Source organism: Corythoichthys intestinalis, chromosome 14 (genome assembly GCF_030265065.1).
Source record: "Corythoichthys intestinalis isolate RoL2023-P3 chromosome 14, ASM3026506v1, whole genome shotgun sequence".
Taxonomy (NCBI): Eukaryota; Metazoa; Chordata; class Actinopteri; order Syngnathiformes; family Syngnathidae; genus Corythoichthys; species Corythoichthys intestinalis.
This window is the reverse complement of record NC_080408.1, coordinates 1452508-1472983: the sequence shown is the minus strand read 5'-3', so window position 1 is coordinate 1472983 and position 20476 is coordinate 1452508. Positions and strand designations below refer to the sequence as shown.

Genomic DNA, 20476 nt, shown 5'->3' with positions numbered 1-20476 from the left:
ATATGCAGTAAGTCGGTTTATCGCACGGTAAATGAAAATGAGGGCGGTAATTTTCCTGGCTGCGATTAATTGCCGCTGTGCTCGTGTTTGCATGATACTCCAGGTCCTTTCACAGATGTTTATTGGTCATCAACACGCCATAGAATTAAAATTCAGATATACAAAATAAGGAAACACCTCTATTAAAAATAGGAAAACATTAGCATTGCTACATTGAGGCTAATGGGGAAAAAAAGACAATGTACTAACCACTTTAGCGTGCTATAAAACATTGGCAGTCTTCTCCAAAATGCAAACTTGTGGTTAAAAGGTGACACTTCAAACATTAAACCCGCTGGTTTACAGCATTTACAAACAATGCAAAAAGAAAGAATAAAATTATCACTGAAACCAGATGCATGATGAAAATCGAGGACAAGTGCCTTTTTTTTCACTAAGTGTAAAGCTTCCGGTTAGTGGCTTAGCGAACGTACTTCGGTGCACATTTGAAAATAAAAATACGTCATGTTTAACATGTAAAATGTAAATTTCTGGAGTTAATCCCACACACTTCAGATTCTACACTAAGAATAGCTTTAGAAAAGGCTTAGTGGCAATAAATGATTAGGCTTCAAATTTGCTAACGTGCACATTACAGGACAAGATGACAGTCATTTTGGATCAAATCAACACTTTTGTTGGGCTCTAATTGGCAGAGAACAAAAATGGCATTGAGTTTCTCGTTTTCTGCACTTACAGTGGTATGAAAAAGTGTCTAAATCTTTTGGAATTTCTCACATTTTTGCATAAAATCATCATCAAATGTGATTTGATCTTTGTCAAAATCACACAGATGAAAAAACAGTCCGTTTAAACTAAAACGACCCAGACATTTATAGGTTTTCATATTTTAATAAGGATAGTATGGAAACAATGACAGAAGGGGGAGAAATAAGTAAGTAAACCATCACATTTAATATTTACCCCCCCCCCCCCCCACCCCCACCCCCCCCGTCAGCAATTACTTCAACCAGACGCTTCCTGTAGCTGCAGATCAATCTGGCACATCGATCAAGACTAATCTTGGCCCATTCTTCTCTACAAAACTGCTGTAGTTCAGTCAAATTCCTGGAATGTCTGGCATGAATTGCTGTCTTTAGGTCTTGCCACAGCATCTCAATAGGGTTCAAGTCTGGACTTTGACTTGGCCACTACAGAACATGTTTTTTGTTCTTCTGTAACCATTCTGAAGTTGATTTACTTTTGTGTTTTGGATCATTGTCTAGTTGCAGCATCCATCCTCTTTTTAGCTTCAACTGTCAGACAGACGGCCTCAGATTTTCCTGCAAAACATTTGGATTCATTCTTCCATTAATGATTGCAAGTTGTTCAGGCCCTGAGGCAGCAAAACAGCCCCAAATCATGATGCTCCCTCCATCATGCTTCACGGTTGGGATGAGATGTTGATGTTGGTGAGCTGTTCCATTTTTCCTCCACACATGACATTGTGGGTTGCTCCCAAACAATTCAACTTTGGTTTCATCAGTCCACAAAATATTTTGCCAAAACTTCTGTGGAGTGTCCAAGTGCCTTTTTGCAAACATTAAACAAGCAACAATGTTTTTTTAGACATCAGTGGTTTCCTCCGCGGAGTTCTCACATGAACACCATTCTTGGCCATAGAGTTGATGTGTGCACAGAGATATTGGACTGCGCCAGTGAAGTCTTTTACCTCTATGAGTATTCTGCGCTGAACTATTGGTGTCATCTTTGGTGGACGGCCACTCCTTGGGAGAGAAGCGACAGTGCCAAACTCTTTCCATTTGTTGACAACTTCTTCGACTGATGAACATTCAGACTTTTAGAGATGGTTTTGTATCCTTTCCCAATTTTATACAAATCAACAATCCTTGATCGCAGGTCTTCAGACAGCTCTTTTGACCGAGCCATGATGCACATCACACAATGTTTATCATCAAGGCAATTCTTACCAGGTGTGTGTTTTGTAGTGGGCAGGGCACTTTTAAACCACTCATCAGTGATTGGGCATACGCCTGACATAAATTGTTTGGTAAAAACTGGTTTCAATTGCTCTTTTAGTCTCCTTAGGCAGAGGGTTCACTTACGTATTTCCCCCTTCCTATCATTATTTGCATGCTATCCTCATTATAATATGAAAACGTATAAATGTTTGAGTGGTTTTAGTTAGAGCAGACACTGTTTTACATCTGTGTGATTTTGACAAAGCTCAGATCACATTTGATGGGGATTTTATACAGAAATGTGAGAAACTCCAAAAGGTTCAGATACTTTTTCATACCACTGTATGTTTATATACCTTTTGTCAACGCACTGGACGTTTATTGTTGTCAATGGCACTGAAAGAGTCTATCAAAATTGTTGGCATCTTTAGCAGCCGGGGGGTTCTCGACCTTCCGTACGCGGCCACGGTTTACTTTTGACACCGCTCTGACCCGGCGAGTTACACTGACGGTGTTGTTTTGAACATCAGGCGCTCAATCGATGTCTTTGTTGGTTCGACATGAGCTCTGGAGGCTAAATAAGATCACATCGTCTGTTTCTCATTGCTTCAGAAGAAGTTGTGGTTTTCCAATATAGCTTTAACCTATTACAGAGCAGTCATTGAACAGACGGGCTGCCAAAGACGGCGCGAGACGTCCAATCCTTTTGGACCGGAAGGGGACGGATGAACGTTAGGTCGTCCCAGTCAAAACGGACTGGACGTCAAACGCTGTCAATGGATGTTTAAATGGGTGTGAATGTGTTTAAACAAACAAAACAAAAAAAGCATTGGTGGCATACGTAACGTCATGAAAATGAAAATAATTCATTTGGGAAAAAAATAAATAAATTAAAAAAAAAAAAAAAAAGATCTGAAACTAAATGAAAAATGTAGAAATCTGAATTTTTATAAAATGTTTATTTCAATTTATGTGATGACATAGAAAGAAAATGTATTAAAGACCTCTTTATTGTTGAAATATATTCTTTCATAACTTTAAAAATATTTTTAATTTTGGATCTCCATTTTCAGCTATATTCAATTTAATTTTCCATATTTAGTTTTTTTTTTTTTTTTTTAATTTAATTTTACTGTATTCCATTAATGCTTTATGTATATTTGTTAAATGTAAATCCAGGCATCATGGTGTTTTTGTTGTTTCATAAACTATTGTATAATGAATGGCTATCCATCAAAATGTTATTGGGGAGGCGGTGAAATTAGGCGACCTCCATATTTTGTGTGCGTGTGTGGACTTTTTAATATTATCCGGGTTGCTGTATTGGCCTTCCACTTGTACTGCTTTCATTTTTCTGTCCAGTAGAGGGCGATCAATGATCATTTATCAGTAGTCAACTCATTCAAACAGGGAAAACTGTGTTTTGACAGTGGAATCAAAAACAAATCATGTCTGTTCTGTTAAGATAATGTACTAGGACAGTGCCGTATTCATACTCTTGCCAACTTTAATTAATGCATATTTAGTAATACATTGACTTTATTGTTGATGACTACAGTCAGTGTTTTTTCAGGCAGTACTTGGTGTATTAAAAAATGGCAAATTCACAGTTAAGGTGTCAAAGTTGGCTTGGAGGCCATCCGCTGCCACCTTCCTAGTTCAAATGGATTGGATTTCTAGGAGTGATAAATTCATTTTATTCAACTATTTCATATCAATTCACAGCAAAAGGAGGATTGGTCTGTTGTCATCTTGGAAAAAGCGGCTACAGCTCTTTTATTTATTTATTTTTTTATAATATAAAAACATCTAGGGTCGGGGATGCGAATGCTTTCGCACGAACTCTGCAAAGATGGCAGAGCAACAAAAGAGACAAAAAGTTTTGTCTGAGGAGGGGGAAAAAGGGAGGCTACCAGGATATAAAGAATAAACATTGGCCTGGCCCTAGCCCAATTCTTTACCCTAAGCTCAACTAGACAATGGGGTATTGTGGATATTGCGATAACTAGATAGTAACCTTTGCTATGTGTGGAAATCATTTAATGTTCTGAATCAACCGTTAAAGTTGATAAAATTGCTCCCGTTATTGCATTAGTTCCCTTCTGTCTACTTTCGACATGTGTAAGTTTTAAAACTGTTTCATCGTTTAAAGATAGATTTAAGTGAAGATTTTGCCGATTTAGGAGCATTTTAGATTAAAAAAAAAAAAAGTTATTTAGGTTCGCTAGGAAGGTTCTCTACAACAGAGCTTTCCTAAGAGGTCTACTGCTTTAAGATGGGGGCTGTTTACTGAAGCATCTAGTTCTTTAGATATGTTGCTAATGCCACTGTGTCTGTCTTTTGCATCTAGTTCTACAATATATGATTTCTACCGTAGCATTATATGGGCGTAGTTTGTCGGCTATCGACTACAGTCAGGTATTATTGGAGCCACCTAGCATCGCGTTTGCAACTTCGTCCCCACTCCTGCTCTGCTCTCTCGTCTCCGTGAGTCTCTCTCTCAGACTTTTCTCGCGTCAACCAACATAGTAACGCAGAGTAACGCACGCCTTTCCCGCCTCAGCAACGGTAACGGCGTTGCCAAGATGAGAAAAGTATTTAATTAGATTACCCACCACTGAAAAAAATAACGCCATTAGAAACGCCGTTATATTCTAACGCCGTTATTAACAACACTGGTGATACATCATTGGAAAGCTTAAAATCTCAGTTATCTGGGGAAAGAAAAATTTTGAACTGGAGGGCATTTAAAAAAAATAATAATAACAACAAAACCCTAACTGGAGGTAAGAGCACGCGAGAGCATAATTAAAGACGTCGTGATTTTAACAAGATATTATCGCGTACTTGCTTCTTTTCGATCCAAAAACTCCATGTAGCATGTAGAGCTGGGAATCTTTGGGCACCTAACGATTCGATTACGATTACGATTCAGAGGCTCCGATTCGATTATAAAATGATTATTGATGCACCCCCTTCCTTTAAAAAAAAAATTTTTTTTTTTTTAATGTTTTGTACATTAGTTCCAAAATTGTTCAAAAATCCTCGCAGGCTAAACCAAACTACTATTTCAGTATCAAGTTAACATATAACAATAAACAAATATACAAAAATAACAGTAAATAAAAAACTCCAGTCCCCATTCTGTATCAGCAGCTTTAAACTACATTCAATTCATTTAATGTTGTGAATCAACTGTTACAGTTGTTAAAATTGCTCCCGTTATTCCATAACTTCCCTTCTGTCTACTTTTGTCAAAGTTTTAAAACTATTTCATCATTTAAAGATAGATTCAAGACAAGATTTTGCCGATTTAGGAGTATTTTAGATAAAAAGTTAATTAGGTTCGCTACAACAGAGCCTTCTAGAGAGGTCTACTGCTTTAAGATGGCGGCTGTTTACTTACGCCGGAAAGTCTTTCAATTCGCATCTCTGTTCAATAATACAAGTTCTAACAGCGACGTTGTCTGTCATTTTGGATCTAGTTCGACATATATATGATATCTACTGTAGCCGTATGTTTGTAGCAACTAGCAACTGGGCGTTGTTTGTAGCGGCTGTCAGCTGCAGTCAGGTATGATTGTTTTTTTTTTTATCTAGCGGCATGAGTTGACCATGATATTTACTCTCGGTCCGTTCCTCATTGCGTCCCAAAGACCGCGCTGACTGTGTTTTACTTCCACTTTACCTGGTATAATTCAATAATCGGAATTTGGATATTTGTGAATCGTTCTCGAATCTTCCACGGCCGAATCGTGAATAATCTAAGAATCGGAAATTTCGCACGCCTCTAGTTATGAGGTAGATATCCGTGACTTTTTACAGACACCATTTTTTTTCATTGTGACGTAATTTGTTTAAAAGTTTAAAATGTGGGAGTAAATAATTTTTTAAAGTCGTTTTTTTTTTTTTTTAATGAAATATTAGTCACCAATTAATGATTCTAAGCTAAAAATGGCAGCCATTTTGAATAAGAAATATACAGTGGTACCTCTACATACGATCGCTTCGACACACGAACTTTTCGACATCCGACGTAAAATTTGACTCGCCATTTGTTTCTACATCCGACGACATGCTCGAAATACGACGACAATGGCAGCACCGCAGACGACTGCACGGCGGATTTTCTTGTGTGACAAATCAACACTGGTTTCAGAAAAGGTTGGTACAGGTGGTGAAACAAGGAAAAAGTTGACGCTTACCTTCTAAATGAAGATGCAAATGACAGAAAAATATGAGCGTAGGGTGGGCATCCGTGAAATGGCTCAACAATACATCTCCACGGTCCTCCTCCGACCATCGTTCGCCAGTCTTTATAAGTTAAGCTGACAATTCTTATTGTGGTAACATCTCCAGAGAAATCGCCAACTTCGCCACGTTTTTATCATTTACGTATTTCACAACTTATTCAAAACAAAAACACCTTCTGTCTGCCGCAATTGACGGTGTTCTCAAGAAAACATTCAAAGTGAAAGTGAAACTCAAGCTCACCGGTCTGTCTCTGGCACGTCAGCCCCGCGGTGCGTTCAGGGTCAGCAAAAAACGTCCGCCACATTAGAACCCGATTCGTTACGTTAATACAGGAATTATTATTATTATTCCGATTTTGATTTATAATTTATTTGTTTTGCTATGTGTAATTGCCATTTGTAATAGTACCAGCAGTATTTTTTAAGGATTTAGTGAAGGTTTTTGGGCTGTGGAACGAATTAATGGAATTTTAATGTATTCCTATGGGAAAATCCTGCTCGACATACGACCAATTCGACTTACAAACAAGGTCCTGGAACGGATTAACTTTGTATGTAGAGGTACCACTGTAATTACTCACCTTTTTATGGCTGGGTTGAAACAAAAGCGGTTGCGCGACGTCTGTAAATGGGGGTTTCCAAGGTAAAACGGACAAATTAAAAATAGTTAGGGGGCTTAATGAGCCATGAATCTGCGATGGCAGCATAAAGACAATGTTCTATCAAACACAACAGTTCTTTTGGCTTAAAATACAGCAGTTTATTTTTAAGAGGGATGCAAGAGCAGAAACGTCTTTTTCAGTCTTGTCTGTGTTTTCCGCCATATACATACAGCATGTGTTGCCTTCAATATAAGGCTTTAACAGACATATTTGTTTTTTGATCCAATATGGCTCTTTCAGCATTTTGAGTTGCCGACCCCTGGTATAGGGCATTAGGGAGTTGAGCTCTCTCTCCGCCTCTCACTCCCTTTGCAGTAGAGGCTTCATGTTTCTGTATTCTAAATGCGGCCCCACTTAAATACCTCCCGTCGTCCGCCGCGGACCTCTTTCCCGCTCGTGACCGCCGAGGGGTCGGCGTCGGCCGGCGAAGCATGCCGTGTAGATTCTCCTACGAGGTCCCTTGCTGTCGCGCCGGCCCGGCCCGAGGCGGGAACGGCCCGCGGCCGTCTCGTCGCGCGCCCGCCAGGTAACGCCGACCTCTCACGACTCGGAAGATTTGAAATGCTTTTGATCGGCGTGGCTATTATTAGTAAAAACAAGTCTCGACGATCTGACCCCCTTTCGTCTTTGGTTCATATTTGTCTGTTAAGGTTGAAATATTTTTCTCTTCTCTCTTACAGTGCCTCTGGAACCAATATCGTTGCCATTGACAATAAGATAGAACAGGCCATGGTGAGTACTTGCTGATCTTTTCTGCTAGTGCTGTGCGATATAGAAAGCAAAAACCTACCACGATCTCTATATGATATGATTGAATACATTTGGTGAACAATTATGACAGTGTTACTTCTGTATTTACAGTGGTATGAAAAAAACATCTGAACCTTTTGGAACTTCTCACATTTCTGCATAAAATCAGTCAAATTTGATCTTTGTTAAAATCACACAGATGAAAATACAGTTTCTGCTTTAACTAAAACCACCCACACATTTATAGGTTTTCATATTTTAATGAGGATAGCATGCAAACAATGACAGAAGTGGGGGGGGGTGAACCCTAACTAAGGGGTGAACTAAGTGAACCCTCTGCCTAAAGAGACTTAAGGAGAAATTGAAACCAATTTTTACCAAACAATTTAAGTCAGGTGTGTGCCCAATCACTGATGAGTGGTTTAAAGCTGCCCTGCCCACTATAAAACACACACCTGGTAAGAATTGTCTTAATGAGAAGCATTGTCCGATGTGCATCATGGCTCGATCAAAAGAGCTGTCTGAAGACCTGTGATCAAGGATTGTTGATTTGTATAAAGCTGGGAAAGGATACAAAACCATCTTGAAAAAGTCTGGATGTTCATCAATCGACAGTCCGAGAAGTTGCCTACAAATGGAGAGAGTTTGGCACAGTTGCTTTTCTCCCAAGGAGTCCACCAAAGATGATGCCAAGAGTTCAGCGCAGAATACTCAGAGAGGTAAAAAAAGAACGCTAGAGTGTCTGCTAAAATCTTACAGAAATCACTGGCACAGTCCAATATCTCTGTGCACACAACATCAGCTATATGGCCAAGAATGGTGTTCATGGGAGGACTCCACGGAAGAAGCAACTGCTGTATTAAAAAAAAACATTGTTGCTCGTTTAATGTTCGCAAAAAGGCACTTGGACACTCCACAGAAGTTTTAGCCAATTATTTTGTGGACTGATGAAACCAAAGAATTGTTTGAGAGTAACACCCAACGTCATATGTGGAGGGAAAATTGAACAGCTCAGCAACATCAACACCTCATCCCCACTGTGAAGCATGGTGGAGGGAGCATCATGATTTGGGGCTGTTGTGCTGCCTCAGGAACTGGCCAACTTGCAATCATTAATGGAAGAATGAATTCAAAGGTTTTGCAGGAATAGCTGAGGCCGTCTGTCAGACAGTTGAAGCTAAAAGGAGGATGGATGCTGCAACAAGGTAATGATCCAAAACACGGAAGTAAATCAACTTCAGAATGGTTTCAGAGGAACAAAATACATGTTCTTTAGTGGCCAAGTCAAAGTCCAGACTTGAACTCTATTGAGATGCTGTGGCATGGCCTAAAGACAGCGATTCATCCCAGGAATCTGACTGAACTACAGGAGTTTTTTTTTTTTAAAGAAGAATGTGCCAAGATGAGTCCTGATCGATGTGCCAAACTGATCTACAGCTACAGGAAGCATCTGGTTAAAGTTATTGCTGCCACAAAAGATTAAATGTGATTGTTCTCTTACTTATTTTTCCCCCTTCTGTCATTGTTTGCATGCTATCATCATTAAAATATGAAAACCAATAATTGTTTGGGTAGTTTTAGTTAAAGCAGACAGTTTTTTCATCTGTGTGGTTTTGACAAAGATCAGATCAGATTTGATGGTGATTTTATGCAGAAATGGGAGAAATTCCAAAAGGTTCAGATACTTCTCATACTACTGTACATGTATTAATAATAACACTGGTCAAGACTAAAGTTTTGTTCGCTGATTTACGATCATTTTAATGTGCTGAATCAAAAAAATCATTGTTTTCGCTCAATCAGGTAAACTTTTTTGAACAACAGTAGATGAATGTAATCAACTGTACGAATGTCTAATTTAGTTTACGAAACTTTTCATTTGTAATACATCAATAATATGTACTGTTAGAGATTTTTCTCTTCCAAAACCTGCTTTGAATGAGAAATATAAACGAAACTATACTGATGTCACCAAAATCCAATTGATTCAGTCAGAAGATCAGATTTTTAACAACCTAATTAGTAGAGGCGTGCGAAATTTCCGATTCTTAGATTATTCGCGATTCGGCCGTGGAAGACTCGAGAACGATTCACAAATATCCAAATTCCGATTATTGAATTATTCCAGGTAAAAGGGAAGTAAAACACAGTCAGCGCGGTCTTTGGGACGCAATGAGGAACGAACCGAGAGTAAATATCATGGTCAACTCATGCAGCTAGATAAAAAACAACAATCATACCTGACTGCGACCGACAGCCGCTACAAACAACGCCCAGTTGCTACTTGCTACAAACATACAGCTAGAGTAGATATCATATATATGTAGAACTAGATGCAAAATGACAGACGACGTCGGTGTTAGAACATGTATTATTGAACAGAGATGCGAAATGACAGACTTTCCGGCGTAAGTAAACAGCCGCAATCTTAAAGCAGTAGACCTCTCTAGAAGGCTCTGTTGTAGCGAACCTAATTAACTTTTTATCTAAAATACTCCTAAATCGGCAGAATCTTGTCTTGAATCTATCTTTAAATGAAATAGTTTTAAAACTTTGACAAAAGTAGACAGAAGGGAAATTGGGGAATAACGGGAGCAATTTTAACAACTGTAACAGTTGATTCACAACATTAAATTAATTGAATGTAGTTTAAAGCCGCTGATACAGAATGGGGACTGGAGTTTTTTTATTTACTGTTATTTTTGTATATTTGTTTACTGTTATATGTTAACTTGATACTGAAATAGTAGTTTGGTTTAGCCTGAGAGGATTTTTGAACAATTTTGGAACTAATGTACAAAACATTCAAAAAAAAAAAAAAAAAGGAGGGGGGGTGCATCAATAATTGTTTTATAATCGAATCGGAGCCTCTGAATCGTAATTGTAATCGAATTGTTAGGTGCCCAAAGATTCCCAGCTCTACTAATTAGCATAAAAATCTGAAAAATCGTTTTTTTTTTCCCCTCAGGATCTGGTGAAAAGCCATCTGATGTACGCCGTGCGCGAGGAAGTGGAGGTCTTGAAGGAGCAGATCAAAGAGCTCTTTGAGAGGAACTCTGTGCTGGAGCGGGAGAATGCCGTCTTGAAGTCTCTGGCCAACAGCGAGCAGCTCTCGCAACTTCCCGCCGCCCCTCCTCAGCCCCCGCAAGCCCAGCAGCCGCAACAGCCCCAGGCCCCGCAGACTCACCCTCAGCCCGACGCCAGCCAACAGCAACCCAATGTCACCTCATCTTAAAAAAAACAAGATAGGTTGGAGTTACAGTAAACCCCCGCTATTGAGGTGGGATGGGGATTGAACCCTATTGCCCATAGTCACGCCAACCTAAAACCAGAGGTGGGTAGAGTAACCAAAAATTGGACTCGAGCGAGAGTCGCGTTACTTCAAAATAATAGGTACGAGAAGTCATCCTATAAATGTAAAAAAGTATTCGGTGAAATCAAGTCCAGTATCATTGTGAGTAACTTGCTTACAATCTCATCTTTTTTAGATATTTATTACTATACAGTACCACTGTATATATAAACTATTATATGACCATATTAGGACAAACAAATGAACAAAATAATCAAATTCAGACTAGAAAAATGAAGCATTACCATTCAAAGAGCACAAATGCCCACATTTCCTACCATGAAATGAAAACGATGATATCTCCGGTTTTCTGTAGTCCATGGGTGCCAAATAAAAACTGGGAGAAAGAGAGAGAGGGAGTTTGAGGTCCAGTCACGTAGGTCTTATTCTTTCATTTTTAAGGCAGTTTAAAGTTGCCACGTGATTGAATAGGACTTGCGAGCTTGTGTGTGCTCATGCCACCGTATTGGTACGTTTGATTGGTATTATGGAGTCGTGATTATTGGTAAAACTGGTCGAGCCGCAGTCGCTGGCAAAAATAAAGTCAAATCTGGTACAGGTGCTCACCGTGTTACGAACAAGTTCCATTCCTACGCAGTGGCGACGTAATCCAAATTTCCGTGCCGGAATTAACCCGACAAGTACCCCTGGATAAATTGCAAAATACCAATTGAAAAACATGTACAGTGGGGCAAATAAGTATTTAGTCAACCACCAATTGTGCAAGTTCTCCTACTTGAAAAGATTAGAGAGGCCTGTAATTGTCTACATGGGTAAACCTCAACCATGAGAGACGGAATGTGGGGGGAAAAAAACTGAAAATAGCATTGTTTGATTTTTAAAGAATTTATTTCCAAATTAGAGTGGAAAATAAGTATTTGGTCACCTACAAACAAGCAAGATTTCTGGCTGTCAAAGAGGTCTAACTTCTAACGAGGCTCCACTCGTTACCTGTATTAATGGCACCTGTTTTAACTCATTATTGGTATAAAAGACACCTGTCCACAACCTCAGTCAGTCACACTCCAAACTCCACTATGGCCAAGACCAAAGAGCTGTCGAAGGACACCAGAGACAAAATTGTAAACCTGCACCAGCCTGGGAAGACTGAATCTGCAATAGGCACTTAGTGTAAAGAAATCAACTGTGGGAGCAATTACAGTGATACCTCAGCTCACGAATATAATTGGTTCCCAGAAAGTGCGTGTAAGGCGAAAAGTTCGTCTTCCGAACATTTATTTCCCATAAGAAACCATTAAAATGAGAATAATCCGTTCCCAGGTCCCCATAAAACATAATTTTCTACTAAATAAGCCTTATAACTGCACAAAAATATACCTTATTTTCTTTAATGTCTTCTTGGGCTTAACACTAGCCTGTGGTGGGGTCTTTTTCGGTCCCATAATAGCAAAAGTATACTCAATGTGGTCCAAAATGTCTATCAAACACAAACCACGTCCGCACTCAACGAAAGGGAGGGGACGAACTGGGACGCCGTGAGCGTGCGTCAGCTTCTCGTGGCGCTGTTCGACCGCGTGGTTTGGTTGGTCCGCCGAAAACTAGTTGGTCAGCAGAGACTATATGCTCGCGAATTTAATGTTCTTGAGGCGAAAAGTTCGTGAGCTTAAGCGTTCGTGAGCTGAGGTATCACTGTATTAGAAAATGGAAGGCATACAAGACCACTGATAATCTCCCTCGATCTGGGGCTCCATGCAAGATCTCACCCCCTGGCGTCAAAATGATAACAAGAACGGTGAGCAAAAATCCTAGAACCACACGGGGGGACCTAGTGAATGACCTACAGAGAGCTGGGACCACAGTAAAAAAGGCTGCTATAAGTAACACAATGCGCCGCCAGGGACTCAAACCCTGCACTGCCAGACGCGTCCCCCTGCTGAAGCCAGTACACGTCCAGGCCCGTCTGCGGTTCGCTAGAGAGCATTTGGATGATCCAGAAGAGGACTGGGAGAATGTGTTGTGGTCAGATGAAACCAAAATAGAACTTGTTGGTAGAAGCACAGGTTCTCGTGTTTAGAGGAGAAAGAATCCTGAATTGCATCCGTAGAACACCATACCCACTGTGAAGCATGGGGGTGGAAACATCATGCTTTGGGGCCAGGACGACTGATCTGTGTAAAGGAAAGAATGAATGGGGCCATTTTGAGTGAAAATCTCCTTCCATCAGCAAGGGCATTGAAGATGAGACGTGGCTGGGTCTTTCAGCATGACAATGATCCCAAACATACAGCCAGGGCAACAAAGGAGTGGCTTCGTAAGAAGCATTTCAAGGTTCTGGAGTAGCGTAGCCAGTCTCCAGATCTCTACCCCATAGAAAATCTGTGGAAGTGGAGTTGAAAGTCCGTGTTGCCCAACGACAGCCCCAAAATATTACTGCTCTAGAGATCTGCTTGGAGGACTGGGCCAAAATACCAGCAACAGTGTGTGAAAAGCTTGTGAAGAGTTACAGAAAACATTTGGCCTCCGTTATTGCCAACAAAGCACGTTTGTGTAGAAAAAAAAAAAAAAAAAAAAAAAAAAAAAACTTCCACAGCCAACCGCTTTTATTCATTTTTAAGTACATTCAAAACAATAAAATAATTGTCCAAAATACCCATTATTCAATAAGAAGCACAGAAAGAGTTTGTAAAAAAAAAAGGAAACAAAAAAGCGCCTATTTAATATACTCCAAATGTAAAAATTGGTCTCATGTGTGACGTGAGGACAAAATTTGTCGCCGCCAGTGACGTAAATCTTCGGTTATCAGTGTCCACATGATGGAGCCACAAACACAGAATTCTCAAATCTTCACTTTTTTAAGAACACTGGTTTAAATCTGCGTGCACGTGTGGATGATAGGTCAAATCGTAGAAAAATACCATGTTTTTGCCAAATACCCTACTATGTGTGGACATGGCCTGAATCTGTCAGTTTAACCGGGGCTTTAGCGCCATCTTGGGGTGGAACAGAGAACACAAAAATACAGAAAGGCGGGGGTTGACTGTACTCCGTCTGAATTTTACAGGGAAAAAAAAAAGTTTTTCGCCACCAGCTTGACCACAAAGTGCAGCGCTTGTATGTGTGCGTGCGTGTTTGGTGAGTGAGCGCATGAGCGTGTACTGTGGGCCTTTACAGTGTTAATGCAATCATCAACGGGATGGAAGTGACGTGACCGATTCGGATAAAGGGACACCTGACGTGAAGGGACAAATGAATGACAATAAAGAGTGAATATTTTTTTAAAAGAAGATCTTTGTGTGGGCAAAAGGAAAGAAGAGCACGCCGCTTCTGCCGTTACTTGTACATCAAATGTGTGGACGTCTGCTGTCAAGTCTTTTATTTATTACAGGGGCTGCTATTTTCATAAATCACTTCAATAAAATAATAGCCCTCCTATTTTTTCCTTCTGAAAAAAACCAACAACTTTATGCCTGAGTTTACATTCAACAAATATTCATAAACTGATGGAAGACATAAAAACTACTATAGAAAATAAAAAATGAGAACATCTTAAATTAGGGCTGTCAAACAATTAAAATTTTTAATCGAGTTAATTACAGCTTAAAAATTAATTAATCGTAATTAATCGCAATTCAAACCATCTATAAAATATGCCATATTTTTCTGTAAATTATTGTTGGAATGAAAAGATAAGACACAAGCCGGATATACAGTATACATTAGGCCTGAACGATATTGGAAAAAACTATTGTCGCGATTTTTTTTAGGTTTGCAATATATTGCGATATTATATTGCGATATTAAAAAAAAAAAGATCTATCTTTTTTAAAGAAATTTTCACTAAATGACTTGAATAGGTGTTTGGAAATACTTTACATAACACACCGTGACCACAGTGTATTCATATAATACCGTTTAATTTGTTAATGATGAAGATTTCTGTATGAAGGTATCCAGGAAGTCATGTCTGCACAAAATAGATCATTTATTGAATACAATATTTTACACTTCAACAGCAGCAAATACATTAAATGATAAATAAAAGAGCAGGTGCATTAGTCCCCTTAGTTTTTGACAAAATATAACAAATAAAAACTTCTGTAAAATAACAACAAAGTTGTCAACATATTTGAACAAAAATATTAAATATGACAAATAAAAGAGTTGTTCACAAACTATAACAATAAATAAAAACCTCAGTAAAACAACAAAGTTGTCAACATATTTGAACAAAAATATTAAATATGACAAAAGAGTTCACAAACTATAACAATACATAAAAACCTCAGTTAAACAACAAAGTTGTCAACATATTTGAACTTAAATATTAAATCTGACTAATAAAAGTGCAAGTGCATTAGTCCCCTGAGTTGTTTACACAAAATATAACAATATAAAACTGCAAAACGGCAACAAAGTTGTAAAAATATTTCAACAAAAATATTAAGTATCAAAACTTTATGTGCAGCTGTACTATATATAGTTATTTGAAAAATACGGTTTACAATAAATTTAAATATAAAAGAAACAAACTCAATTGAACTTGTAAATAATTGAACTGAATAACTGCAAATAACTGTGATGAATAACAGAACCATTTTAACTCCCAAATTTCCTGCCTTCCTGATAGCTGTCACATTAAAAGAAGAAAAGACATTCCTTCAGCTGTGTTATGTATTTGTCTGCATATCGTCCACCTTCCTTGCTCAGCAATTCTCAACTGGGTCTCATAGGTTTTTGGCCAAGACTATTAGTTTATCCACTATAGCAGGCTTGAGACAAGAACGTTGGCATTTAACAATGTTCCCACCTGTGCTAAAAAGCCTCTGATGGGGAGCTCGTAGCAGGAATGCATAGATACCTGCGTTTTAAATGGTCCCACATGTTTGACAGATTACTTCTTGTTGAGGCAACCATGGCGAGGCACTGTCGACAGGGCTGTTTTTTGTCCCTTATAGTCTTGTTCTTGCCAAAATACTTCCAAAACTCCTTTTGGATACAGTCTTCCTTGCTCCTCCAACGTGTTGATTGCTTGCTTTCACTTTGAGAACGGGCCCTCCTCCCTCCGCTCTGCTGTTCGGCCCCTCCTCCCTCCACTCCGCTGTTGCAGGGGGAGGGGGAGGAGCCGATGACTTGCTGGAGAGAAAGAGAAGCTGTGCGCTTTTTTTTCCCTCTCCTTCCTCAAAACAAACGTTTGTGGATTAAAAAAAATGAAATTAAAAAACTATCGCACGTCCTTGCGATGGGACTATTGCACATGCGCACATCGCGATGGCGATGTTTAAACGATATATCGTTCAGGCCTAGTATACATTCAACATACTGTACATAAGTACTGCATTTGTTTATTATGACAATAAATCAACAAGATGGCTTTAACATTATTAACATTCTGTTAAAGCGATCCATGGATAGAAAGACTTGTAGTTCTTAAAAGATAAATGTTAGTATAAAATATAGAAATGTTATATTAAAACCCCTCAATGTTTTCGTTTTAATAAAATTTGTAAAATTTTCAATCAAAAAATAAACTAGTAGCTCACCATTGTTCAGCACCACCAATTCTCATGGTGCTGAAAACTATAAAATCAGTCGCACCTAAGTGCCAGCAGAGGGCGACAAAACTCCAAGAGCACAAGTAACAAGTGCACATGTCACTGTACTGTCATTTTAATCTGTTTGAGCGGGGCATGTGCGTTAATTGCGTCAAATATTTGAACGTGATTAATTTAAAAAATTAATTACCGCCCGTTAATGCGATAATTTTGATAGCCCTACTTTAAACTCATACAAAAATAAAAGAATAAATTCCTCTCTATTTTTCCAAAAGTATTTCATTAAAATTAATGTTTTAGGAAAAAATATTTCGATTTTCATTTTCTGCATTTCCGTCTAATTAATAAAGCACTTTACATGAAGCAAAGTGCCATGGCCACAAACTATTTTCAATTTCATTTTGTCTCAATAAATACGTACCGTATTGGCCCGATTATAAGACGGCCCTGATTATAAGACGACCCCGTTTTTCAAGGCTCAAGTTTGAAAAAAGACTTTTTGAACACCAAATTCATTTTTATACAGAAAATAATTACAGTACATCTGAAACAAATGATTATAACAATATATTTGAGAGAAAAAGCATGTTATTTTGCCTCATTCAAATCTTTATATTTGAACATTTAAATATGTAAACTAAAGTGCAATCACATTTGTAAATGAATGGCTTCTGGTTTTTGAAATGTAAATAAACCAATCTATTGTGATAAAAAAAAACAAAATTGCAATAACTGCATTAGCCATCAAAGTGAAGTCTAACTAATTGTAGTCTTGAAACAAATCTGAATAAGGAAAAACATTGTATGCAAACTGGTTAAACTTAAGAGTAGCTGAGATCTGTCAAGACAGAACATCGCTTCAATGATATCTGGCGCCATCTAGAGTCGTTAATAGGTATAATTTCTAGACCGTGAATATAAGACGACCCCTCTTTTTCAGTCTTATTTCAATGCAAAAAAAACCTTCTTATATTCGGGCCAATATGGTATGTAAAAATGTTTTTTTTGTTTTTTTTTTTTAAATGTATTTGTTAAATGGAAATTCAGGCACCAAGGAGCACAATTTTACAATTCAGGGGTTCTCAAACGGGTGTCCGCAAAGTGTAACCCCGACTTTTTCAGTGCCATCGACATTGATAAACGTCCAAATATCCTTCTGCTTTGAATTGAAACGAGTTTATCACTAGTAGAGTCTAATCCATTTGAACAAATAAGGGTTACGACTTTAATCTCAGAATGCAGTATGACTACATATGATTTTCTTATATGGCGGCATGACTCCGTGCTCATTGTTCCCCAAACCAGAGGTTGTGGGTTTGATTCCCTGCCCTGTCTTTTAGCAAGATAAGTGCTCCTGATGATGCGTCATTAATGAGGATATCCTATCAAAGAAGGTAGAAAAGGACTATTTCTGGTGATATTACAATTTGAATCCATCCCCTCCCCTCTCCGTCCCACCCCTTAAATACCGTAATTTTCGGACTATAAGGCTTACCTGGACGATAAGCCGCCACCCGTCAAATTTGACGCGAAAACTGCTTTTGTTCATAGATGAGTCGCAGCCGTCCTCACTGTATTATGGGATATTTACACCAAAAGATATTAACTAGTAACACTTTGACAGCATATGAAATTTGACAGTGTCACGTCATTGTTATTATATCACCGCTGTCAAACAAAGTGTTACCTATCAACTCAACTACATAAACAAATAAGCCTCACTGGACGCAGGATTCAAAATGAGGGGAAAAAAGTAGCGGCTTATAGTCTGAAAATTACGGTAAGTTTGAGAACCTCTGCTAAATGACAAACTCTGACAAATATTTAACACCAATTCCAATTTCATGCTGTGATCGGCAATTTTGAGAGTCCAGAGGCATGCTGTGAAATCACTCACTTTGTAACCAAAGAAGCAAAACAACTTTTTATTTTGATTTTTTTTTTCCAAATATACAACTAATAATTATTTTATTTTCATATTTGGCTTTGGAGCAAGGTCATTTTTGCTTTTGATTTTATCCAGAGGTGGGTAGTGTAGCCAAAAATTGGACTCAAGTAAAAGTAGCGATACTTCAAAGTATTACTAATGTAAAAGTAGTCATCCAATGAGTACCAGTAAAAAGGTATTTGGAAAAAGGACAGCAGGGCCGAGAACCAAAAGTGGTATTTGCCATGTGGCAAAATGGACTTTGCCATGTGGCATTTTTTTTGGTATGTGGCAAAATGGATTTTGCCATGCGGCATTTTTTCTTTGCCATGTGGCAAAATGGATTTTGCCATGTAGCATTTTTTTGCCATGTAGCATAATTGATTTTGCCATATAGCATTTTTTGGCATTTTTTCCCATGTAGCATAATTGATTTTGCCATGTGGCTTTTTTTTTTTTTTTTTTTGGTATTTGACAAAATGGATTTTGCCACTTGGCATTTTTTCTTTGCCATGTGGCAAAATGGATTTTGCCATGTAGCATTTTTTTTTGGGGGTATGTGGCAAAATGGATTTTGCAATGCGGCATTTTTTCTTTGCCATGTGGCAAAATGGATTTTGCCATGTAGCATTTTTTTTGCCATGTAGCATAATTGATTTTGCCATGTGGCATTTTTTTTTTGCTATGTGGCAAAATTGATTTTGCATTTTTTTTGACATGTGGCAAATGGATTTTGACGTGGCATTTTCAAAGTAAAACATTTTTTTGCTTCAATTGAAAAAATTTTTTTTTAATTGCTTCGATGTAAAAAAATGTTTTTTTTTTTTTTTGCTTCAACTTTTTTCTGTGTCATTTCCCCCCCCGGGGCTTTTTTTTTTGCTTCAAAGTAAAAAAAAATGTTGCTTCGATGTAAAAAAAAAAATTGTTATCACTTTTTTTTTTTTTTACTTCCATGTCATTTTTTTCCCCCAGGTCTAAAACTTTTTTTTTGCTTCGATATAAAAAATGTTTGCTTGCTTCCATGTAAAAAAAAAATTTTTTTTTTTTGCTTCAACCTCAATTTTTTTTTCTTCTGTCATTTTTTTTTTCTTTGCTTCAACAGAAAAAAAAATCCTCCATGTCCCCCTCGGGGCATTTTTTAAAAAATTATTTATTTTTTTATTCTTCCAGGTCCCCTTATGGGCTCCATAATTACATGACCATATCAGTCCAATAAGATACAAAAAAAAATCGCTTTCAAACTAGAAAAATCTCCAGAAATGAAACATCACCCATCCAAATAGCATGAGTGCCCTCTAGTGGGGGGTGAAAAAAACATTTCCTATCATGAAATGAAAATGTCAGTTTTCCATGGTTTGTTTGAAATCCACGCTTTCAATCATACACTGTGATCCCTCACTACATCACTCTTCAAACCTGGCGCCCTCAGTCCATAGCAATTTTTTTTTTCCTAATTAAAAAAATAAATACATTTTCTAGAGCTGTCCCAATCGGATCACGCAGTCTCACTCTTTTCTTGGTCAGGCAATGAAGCATTAATTAAAGACAAGAATTTTTCTTTATTCTTGCTTAAAAATAACTTGGTGGGACAGTACCAAGTTTAAAGCTTATCATAATTATTACATTGGACATGCTTAAAAACATTTCTTAAAATATGTATACATAAAAGTTTTTTTTTTTTTTTAACCCCTTCAGACCTGCATATTTTCCTGCTAGAAAAAAAAAAAATCTGCTCTGATTTTTACTCTACTCAAACACCAGGACAAAGTTAGTTTTTGGGGGGATATTTTCAATGGTAATGTGTTTTAATGAGAAATGAGCGATTTACGTTATTCTTTTTGAAGTTGCGTTTGGTCATCCATTTCCAAAAGAGCCAAAAATAGCAAAGAGAGCATTCCAAAGCTCATGATTTGATTTCAATAGGTAAAGTTTTATCCAATCATCTGCCAGAAGTGGCAACAACAACGGAATTCAGTGTATTTATTGGTTTAGAGACGCGAAGGTGTCATGTCTGAAGGGTTTAAATTATACTTAGGGGGAAAAAATTGTTTTATATGC

At 38.0% G+C, this 20476-nt stretch overlaps 1 protein-coding gene across 2 annotated transcripts in view; it reads left to right on the top strand.

Moving 5' to 3' along the window:
• The window catches only part of LOC130929714 (TSC22 domain family protein 2-like), a 61013-nt gene extending 41796 nt beyond the window's left edge, over nucleotides 1-19217 (top strand). For both annotated transcript variants that reach the window (XM_057857126.1, XM_057857125.1), the window contains 2 exons: nucleotides 7557-7608; nucleotides 10595-19217. In XM_057857126.1, the coding sequence (XP_057713109.1) occupies nucleotides 7557-7608; nucleotides 10595-10861 (319 nt within the window). In that variant the 3' untranslated portion in view covers nucleotides 10862-19217. The remainder of the gene's footprint in view (nucleotides 1-7556; nucleotides 7609-10594) is intronic.
• The last annotated feature ends 1259 nt before the right edge of the window (nucleotides 19218-20476 follow it).